This window comes from Nesoenas mayeri, assembly GCF_963082525.1.
Source record: "Nesoenas mayeri genome assembly, chromosome: 22".
Taxonomy (NCBI): domain Eukaryota; kingdom Metazoa; phylum Chordata; class Aves; order Columbiformes; family Columbidae; genus Nesoenas; species Nesoenas mayeri.
In genome coordinates, this window is record NC_137572.1 from 6,704,970 (window position 1) to 6,714,222 (window position 9,253).

The following is a 9,253-nucleotide window of genomic DNA, read 5'->3' on the forward strand; positions in this document are numbered from 1 at the left end:
TGGGGTGCAGGTGGGTGTGCAAGATGCTGTGCTGCCCGAGAGGTGGGCTCACACTGGAGACAGTAGAGAAGGGTCTGGGGTGACGTTTCTGCAGCGGTTTGGGTGGCCAGGAGCCAGTAGTGGCTGGAGAGAGGTGTTATTAGCAGCCTGGTGCTGACCATGCCAGGAGCACTGGCTGGCGCTGGGCTTTGCTGGACCCCGTGGTGTGGACAGGGGATTTGGAGGGGCCCCAGGGGTGCTGCAGAAGTCCTGTGTGGCCCCGTCGTTTCCCCGTCGCAGCCCGGTGCTGGCGGCAGGAGGCTGCTCGCCCTGACAGATGCATCCTCTAGAGGGAACTGCCTGTCCAGAAATGGGTCTGTGCAGCTGCGGGACAAACCAGGGTATGGCACTGCAGGGCCACGGAGCACTGGGACAGCTCCAGTGCCACAGCTTTGGCGCCTTGCTGCTCTCCTGGCTCTTCCCAGCTCAGCCGGTGCTGCTGGGGCATGGCTGGCGGGAGGCACCACAGATTCAGGACACCCCAGCTGCAGGAGGTGACAGCAAGCGTCTCCTCAGCCCTGCTCTGCCACCTCCCTGCCCTGCCTGCACTTTTGTTGATGAAACTATAGCTAAATTGCATATCTAAACCCTGCTGAGAGCGCAGGTGATAGCTGTGCAACCAAGATCGAAAGTGTCCAGCACGGGGCTTTAGGGGTAACAAAAACCCCTGTTCCACAATGCCCAACAGCCTTGCGGAGCACAGTCCATCCACACCATAGGGACAGCACAGGGCACAGGGATGTGTCCTCAGCACCACAGCAGTCCTGTCCCTACCAGGGGGTCATCAGAACCCCCAGCCTCCCGGAGGTGTTTGTCTGCAGAACCTCTTTTCCCTCTGCTTTACAGGGCAAGAGCCCATCAAAGGGCTCGGGCTTGTCTTGGCTGTCGGGCTGGCCTTGCTGATCCTGGTGCTTCTCAGCTACACCATCGTCCGGTGGTACCGCAGGGGCCAGTGCTGGCGCCGTGAGTACAGGCAGAGCGGGGGACGGTGGCAGCAGGGCAGGGGGGCTGGAGAAAATAAAAAATAAATCAAGCAGGGATGTGGGGAGCATGTCTGACGTTTTCTGGTCCTGGGGTGGCTCTGGGACAAGCCGGCGGCGTGCAGGTGCTGGGGAGGGGGATGCAGTGATGTCCTGGTCCGGCTGGCTGTCCTGCACATCCCCACACCACGGCACAGACCTGAGGCAAAGTGAAGGCGAGTTCATGGCTCCACACAGCTCTGACACCCATTTTCCTGCCTCCCCAGGGCCCAACTTTGTCTTCAACCTCCACCACAACTGGTGAGTGAAGCTGCGGGGACCTGGGGCAGGCTGGGTGCTCTCTTTGCATGGTGCGAAGGTGTCGCAACCCTGGGCAGCCCCAAACCACGGGGCTCTGCTGTTTGCAGATGCCCTGGGCTCTCTGGGGACATCCGTCCCGCGGGTGTCGGGGCTGGGGAGGGCAGGCAGCTCGCTGACACCCCTGCCATCCCTGCAGCGGGCTGCGCTCGGTGGCGGTGGAGCTGGTGCCGCCATTCAGCATCAGCGGCTCGCTGAGCGGGGCCAAGGGCTACGTACCTTTCCAGGACCACGGGCCATGAGGCGGGAGCTGGGCTGGCATGCAGGTAGGACATCACCCCACTCCTCCCTGCCTGGGATGGGGGAGCAGATCCCTGGCCCTGTGTGTCCCCCCAGCAGTGCAGGTGGGGACCTCGTGGTGCCTGGAGCACGTGCTGTGTCCCAGAGCCTTCGTACCTCCTCGTAGTCCCTGGCCATCGCAGCTTTCCCTGGGATAGTCCCAAGGTCTTTCCTGCAGAAGTCATCCCCACATCTGTGGGTCATCAGGGGCTTTCCCTGGGCTTGGGTTTTGTTTCCCCCCATGCAGGTTTTGGTTTGTATTTCCTTCCCTGCGCCCGCTGTCCTTGTCTGGGAACTGGGTACGCGGTTGGGAGCGAAGGAGCTCAGGGCTGGGGCTGAGCCCGTGTGCTCCCCACATCACATCCCACTCTGCCTCACACCCGCCTTCGGCAGCCACAGAAACAGCAACCAAAACCAGCCATGGGGGAATTCCTCTGCTCTCGCTTCTTTAAAAAACAGCCCCTGAATAGGCTGGATTTCTATTGAAATTGGAACAGTGCAGTTTCTGTTTTTTCAAAAGAGCTTCTCGGTTTGCTCCCCCACAGCTGCGTGTGTCTCGCTGGCACTCCCTGGCCACGGGCAGCGCTGGAAGGTGCCCGGGACCGACTGCCACCCCCTCGCTTGAGACAGAGGAAGGTGCAGCTGCCTTATCTCAGCCTTCCTCAAGCACAGACCCCGGAGGGAAAAGCCGCCTTCCCCACGTGTCCCCATGGCTCAGAGACAGCCCAGCCCTGGGGACCAGCCAGCTGCATGTCCAGGAGACCCTGGGCAGGCTGTTGGTGAACAGGGCATGCAGGGAGCCAGCTAAAAAGCGTGACAATGAGCCACAGCATGGGATGGCTGGTTTTGTGCAATAGCGAAAATGCCATAAGGAAATGAGACTGCTTCGAACTTCCCTCATTGGCCAAATATCTGGACTGATGTGGAAATTGTTCTCTGCCCTGACAGTGCAAGCAAACACCTCAGAAAATCCCTGTTGGCTTTCTCGTGGCTTTCTTGTGCCCGCCGCCTTCAACCTCGGCACAGCAACCGACTGTGGCAGCACAAGAGCAGCCCCGGCACAGTCGCTGCAGCCCGTGGAGCGGGCTCCTGCTGCTGCTGGAGGCAGCAAAGGCATTTGCAAGGTGTTTGCACAGGCACAGCCCCCATGGGGGTGCCACGGTGCAAGGAGGAGCGGGAGGAGAGCGGCTTGCAAGGGGAGTCAGAGCGAGCGTCCTCTCTGCCTTACACTGTGACTTAATTCAGGAAAATGTCAGCATCTGGGACTTCCAGGGAGTCGCAGGGACCGTCCATGCTCTGGTTCTTGAAGCCAAACCACATGGTCTGTAGCTTTCTGGCAAACTCCTGGGGGTTTTGTTGAAAGGAGAGCCCTGGCTGTTTGCGGGGTGGGGGGGACGGCGCCTGGTTGGTCCGCGGTGCTGGCCCTGGACACCGCCGGCTGGAGCCTTGCATGGCGAGAAGGAACCGGCAGCACCCGCCACTGCGGGGGATCCAGGCACAGAGCTTGACGTCAGGAGGATTTAGATGAATTAAAAAAAAACCATAAATAGTTCCGCTTCGTTCTGTGACTGTTTTTCAGATGAAGTTTAAAAAAAGAAAGAAAACCCACGTCCCCTAAAACAGCCAGAAGCAGAAGAGATGGTGGATGCAGAAGGGCAGGAGGATGCCCGGCGATAGGAATGCGGCTGGCACCGGCGGTGCTGCTGCAACAGAGCACCCACCGTGGCCAAACCTTCCGCGTGATGCGGGGAGCACGTCTCCAGTGCGACGTCAGACGTGACGGAAGGAAACGTGGTAATGCATCAACAACCCTTCTCCCGACTGCAGTGATTCATGTTTTCACTTGAAAAAAAAAAGTACTCCCCGAGCTGGATTTCCACTGACAGTTTTAATGGGACAATCCCACCGTGAAGGTTCTTAGAAACTTGGTGACTTTTGGAAAGACTCTCTGGTGACTTGGCAGCAGTCAAATGTAGTCCACAGTAAGTCGTTTCCATTCTGACAGAAAATGTCCCCCCACCCCCCAGTTCCGACCTGCTCGCTCCTGGTCCTTCCCCGGTGTGTCCCCAGAGCTGCTGCCCTGTGGGACACGCTGTGTCCCAGTGCAGACCTGTGAAACCACCACCCAGGACCCTTCCCTGCTCCTCCGGTGTGTGCTCCCATGTCCTCAGGTGAGGCTGAAGCTCTGTTCTCCTTTGTCTCCAGCTGTGACGTGGGAACATCCTCCCGCGCATGAGGCAAAGGCACGTTGCCCTTTGCTGCAGGGGAACGTCTGTTTCCAAAAGTGGAAAGCGTAGCTTGACCTTAGAAGAGCAGTGTGGATGAATGGACCAAATAAATAACACCACATCCTTTGTGTATTTACAAATTAAATAGAATAAATAATGTCTGTATGCAACAGTGGAAGAACACAGGCCATAGAGCGGGCAGGGCTGCCCCGCTGGCGCAGGGCTCCAGGAGGCTGCTGCAGCACCCTGCGCTGTCAGAGGCGGCCAGCAGCCCAGGTCTGTGCCACGGGGTCTCTGTAGGGTCAGGAAAGTCCCTCACTCCGTCCCAGCGAGGCCAGGGTGGCAGCTCCCAGCAGCGGGATGCCTGACGCCAGGCTGCGCTTTGCTTTCGTTGTCAGTGTTGTGAAAGGTTTGGACAGCATCCGAGGCACGGATGTCAGCTGGAGGCGGCCAGTGCTCACCAGTGCAAGGGGGAAGTGGGGAGGGGAGGCGTGGGGCTGGCCCCAAGGGTGGCCCTGAGCCCGGGGGCTGCGAGCCCCACACTGGGCTGCTGGGAAGGGCAGACAAGGCAGGATCATCCCTTGGAAACGTCCCAGTGTGCATCCTTGGGCTTCGTGGTTGGGGGAAGTGGGGGTGAGCCCCTCATCCCTGTGTCTCACTAGCTTTACAGCAGATGGTTGCTGGAGGGAAGATGTGCTGGAGGCTTGCACAGCAGCACTGGGGCCAAAGCAGCCCCAGAAGTAGCTAAACTGGTGCTTCTTGGTGGGTCTTGGCTGGGGCACTGCTCAGTTCTGTGCACTAATATTCAAGGTTGGCCATAGCTTATCAGAGTAGCTGGTCCCCACAGGTGGTGGCTAGAAGAGGTAGTTGGGTGGTTGTGCGGGGCTGGCGGGCACCCGATCCCCAGCACGGGGTGCGTCACAGGCGGCTGTCGTTGCCGTCCTCGCTGAGCAGGCTCAGGGGCTTGATTTGCAGCATGAGATGCTGGTTGGTGCTGAGGCTGGAGACAAAAGGCAGCGTCCCCAGGAGGTCAGTGTTGAAGATGCTCAGGTCGAAGGGAGCTTTCAGGAACTCAGGGCCAGCTTTGGAGGCTGAGGCAGCTCCTGGAGCCCCATAGCTAAGCAGAGCAGGGGCTTGGGGTCCCAGCTGGCTGGAAAAGTCCCAGGCAGGGGGGTCCCGAGGGCTCCCCCATGGAGCAAGGTCCTGTGCGTGGCTGCAGGGGTGCTCAGGAGATGACTGCTTCAAATACCCTTTGGCCACAGCCAGCTTGGAGCACTCCACATCCAGCACAATGTCAGTGCTGCCCAGGCCCTGAGGGGATCCTGTGCAGCCCAAGAAGGGCACCTCCTTGGCTGGGTCCTCCCTTGGCTCCACGGTGCCCTTGGACTGCTGCAGGTACCCACGGAACTCGACGTCTTGTTGGCTGTCCTGGCTGGCGCTGGGGGAGGTGCTGAGCTCCCCCCCGCAGGGCTGCCTGGCCTCCGCAGGGCTGGTCCCGCTGCCAAGGGGGTACGTGGGGTGAGGGCAGGTGGTCCCCAAGCCCACGCCACTGTCATCGCCAGCAGGCAGCTGCTGCTTGTAGCCCTGGGACTCAAGGCTCGAGGAGCAGCTCAGTTCCGAGGAGGAGGAGGTTTGCAGGCAAATGCCACTGTCCGTGCTGGCGCAGCTGCTGTCTCCGCTTACCGTGGGCCCTATCCCCATCAGGCAAACGCGGTCCTCAGGCCATGCTGGGAGCTGCCAGCTCTTCTCCAGGGGCAGCTGGGCTGTGCTGGTGCTGCTGATGGGAGCACCGTCCTGCCAAGGCTCCTTTGGGCACAGGAACAGCTGCTGGACAGGGTCTGGGTCCCGGCTGCCCGAGGATGAGGACTCCGGCTCCCACCAGAGAGAGCTCTGCTTCATGAAAGACTTCTGGGAAGGAGACGAAAGAAAGGAGTGAGCTCTGCTGTGCCGCTGCCTGCTGCTTGCCTCTCCCGACAGCTACCCAAGCCTGCACCCTTGTGATGGCCACGAAGGGTGCCCAGCTGCCTTACCAGGACGGACGGCGGTCTCACGGGTTTCTTTATGTAGGTGCACACCAGCAGACACCCCAGGAGGCTCAAGAGGAACACAGTGATGAAGGAAGAGCTGATGATGCCCAGGGTGAGCTCTGAGGTCCCTGCAAGAGAGGACATGCCTGAGTGAGGCAGAGTCCTTGGTGCACGTAGCAGTGAGGGCATGGAGCGGCTGCCCTGGTGCAGACCCTCATTTCTCCAGGGCCAAGAGGCTGAGGAGGATCTACATCCCACCTGGCCGCCCTTTTCGCTGGCACCCCGGTACTTACGGTCCCTCTGGCCGATGGTGACGCACTGCTCGGCGGTGCGCACGGCGCGGGTGGGCCGGCTGGCCACTCTGGGTTCCACACTGAGGCAGTACTCCGTGTTCCAGAACAGGTTGGTGATGTTGAACTCTGGGGCAGTGTACTCCGCTTCATACTGAAAGGACCAGAGCACAGGCTGGTACCTGAGCCCCGTGCTTTCCTCCCTCCTCCATGTCCCCAGGGGAAAGTCCCCAGGGTGCTTAGCAGTATAGCTGGTGGCAGCTAGACCCAAAATCCCAGCAAGAGCTGGGGGATGTACTGCAGTAAAACACGCAGAGACATCTCTCTGCAATGTTGTGGCTGTGAGAAACCTCAATATTCAGCTTTGCAAAAGAGTGTACTTAACAAATGTTTTTGTTTTTAACTTGAGCAGCGGTGCGTGTGACAGGTGGAGACAGCATGAGACCAGCGACTCGTCTTACCGTCCGGTTGTCCTGAGCCCTTCTGATGTACACCCCGTATTTCCTGGCGTGCCTCTGTATGTCGTCGTACCTCACGGTGAGGTTCCCGGCGCTGAGGAGCAGCTGCAGCTGCACGTGGATGCTGTTGCCCCGCACAGAGATGCTCTGGCCCGACAGGCGCAGTGTGGCTGGAAAGAAACAGTGGGAAGAGCAGGTGAGGGTTTGCTCCTGTTTGCAGCAGTGGCCGGAGCTGTGACTGCCCCTTGCAGCTGGTGCCACCCGTCCTAGGTTAGTCCCGTCCCATCCTGCAGCCTGGCTGCCCCCCAGGAGGGTGTGGAGGGAGACATCCCTGCTCCCATCTGTCCCAAAGGTCTTCTCCGGCAGTTTGGCACCCTGACCTCTGCCATCCTCAAAGCCGCGGGGTGAAGGCAGACACCCCACCTACCTTCTTGTGGGGAGAAGGCGTTGGTCCTTTTCCATGGGGACGTACGGCTTCCAGACACGGCCCTGACCCGCGCGTAGTAGCGGTGAGAAGGATCCAGGGTGTAGTAGGTGAGGTCACAGGAGCACCCTGAGATCTTCGTGCAGTTTGGGACAGCTGTCCAGGAGATGTTTGTGCCATAGCTGTGGGGAAAGCGCCTGGCGTGAGGGTGGTGCGGGCAGGTGACAGGGACTCGGTTGTCACCGCTGCCAGTATCGGATCCCAGGCAGGGGACAAACCCCCGGCTGCCCCATCGCTGTACTCACACTTTGTGCTCCACTTCGTAGCGGACGTCGCCGGGGGGGCTGTGTCCCGGCTCCCAGCGCAGCAGGTGATGTGCCGTCTCCGCAGCAAAGCGCACGTGCCTGGGGCTCGCCAGCTTCTCACCTGCAGGGCCAATGGCGAGCGTTAGGCGATACTGCCTGGTGTCCTCCACAGCTTGCCTGCAGCTTGACCCCCGGTGCTCGGCAGTGACCACACACCCACCCACACAGAAGTCACGGGGAATTGCCCAGGTCTGTCTGCTTCCATGTTGCAGTGTTTGTTCATCCCCTTCTTTCCCTTTCTGTCTCTTCTAGGGGAGCTCATGTGAGCCGAGAGGATCTCGGTACTTTTGTGGCTCAAGAAAGGAGCCTTCTGTATCTAGAGCCCTGCCTGCCCCTGCCCTTCACCAGCAGCTGTTTGGATTCACCTTTCCTGTTTTGCTTTTCTGCTGTCTGGAAGAAACAGACTTTTTCACACCTCCTGCTTCTATTTCAGCATTGTCACCTGGCAGCCAAGCATCGATAGATAACATCTGTCACCCTTTCCCTGCTGGTTTCCTCAGCAGCTGCCATCTGATGGCAAACAGCGAGCCGCATCGCTGCCCGGGAGGCACGGCTGTCGGCAGAGCACCGCGCCAGTGACCGCGAGGCTTCACCGCGATACAGGGCACCGCGGACCACGCCGCTGGGCATGAGGCCAGCTGACGCCTGAGGACTAACGCAGCCTTTTGGCTCCCAAACGGCAAAGACAGGTGAGTGGCGAGCAGGGAACCGTGGCCGTATCCTGCTGTAAGCAGCCAGCAAAGGTGTCTGGGCTGCAGCTCCAAACCGCAGCAGCTCCGCTCGCCAACATCCCCGGTCTCGATCCCCATCCCAGTGCCGGGACCCGGGGCGCAGAGGGGAGCGGAGCTGTGGGGCTCAGCCACAGCGAGCGGGGCTGAAGGACAGCAAGGGGTGGGCAAGGGAAACTCACCGTCCGTGCGCCAGGCGAGGAGCAGTGCCAGGCACAGTGTCAGGGCTGTGGCGGAGGGGCCCATGCTGGCTCAGCATCCTCTGGGTGAGCAGGGTGCCGAGCTCTGCTCCGGCAGGCTGCCGAGCGCTTGTTTTTCCCCCGGGGGCTGGCTCAGTGACGTCTCGGAGGCGTTAGTGCAGCGGGAGGAAAGTAGACGTATAGCGACTTCCACTTTTCTGTACTGTCCACCCACTCACCCACAGCTAATCGCTCAGCCCAGGCCGGGCATTTCCTACATGCAGCCTTAAAGGAAAAGCTTTTTGGGGCTTTTCTGACCAAAACCGAACATTGCTGAGAAAGGGAAAATAGGAGTAAATCACGTGTTTGCCTTTGCTGCTTCGTTATTAAATGAGATGTTAAAAACACAGGGGATGAGGGTTAGCAGCTAGGTTGACCTGTGGCAGGGATTTTACTGAGCAGCAGTGTCCCCTTGGGCTGATGCCCTGTCCTGCCAGGGGCTAAAGCCACCCAGGCCATAGCCAGTCCTGGCAAGCCCCGGAGCTCCAGGAGCAGGTTCTTGCTTTCTCTGCCTTTGGGCTCAGCCTGTGCCCTCCTGCTTCAGTCTGCCATTTGTCATTCCCCATTTCTGGTGCCAAGTGACAACCTCTGGGCTACCATGAGTCTTGCAGCCATCTCTGCGCACGGGTGGCATTGCGAGCCCTGAAGCTGGGTGCAGCAAGGGGGTACAGCTGTCCCCAGGGCTCCAGCAGCTGTCAGCAAGACCGGGGCCCCAGTATGGCCACAGTGCACGTGGCTGCAGGGCGCTGGTTGTGTGGCCATGTCCTGCCTTTCTGGTGACACTGGCCTCAGGTGCTAGCACCCAAATTACCACAGAGCAGACTGTGAGCCCTCTGCTT

General features: G+C 59.9%; 1 protein-coding gene across 1 annotated transcript; it reads right to left on the reverse strand.

Annotated features, from left to right (window-relative positions):
• Nucleotides 1-4,801: 4,801 nt before the first annotated feature.
• Nucleotides 4,802-8,421, reverse strand: IL10RA (interleukin 10 receptor subunit alpha; the record flags this gene model as incomplete). Its single annotated transcript, XM_080357965.1, has 7 exons — nt 4,802-5,791; nt 5,914-6,038; nt 6,204-6,354; nt 6,662-6,828; nt 7,086-7,264; nt 7,388-7,508; nt 8,358-8,421. 7 exons carry the CDS (start codon nt 8,419-8,421, stop codon nt 4,802-4,804), a joined length of 1,797 nt encoding a protein of 598 aa, XP_080214091.1.
• Nucleotides 8,422-9,253: the final 832 nt, after the last annotated feature.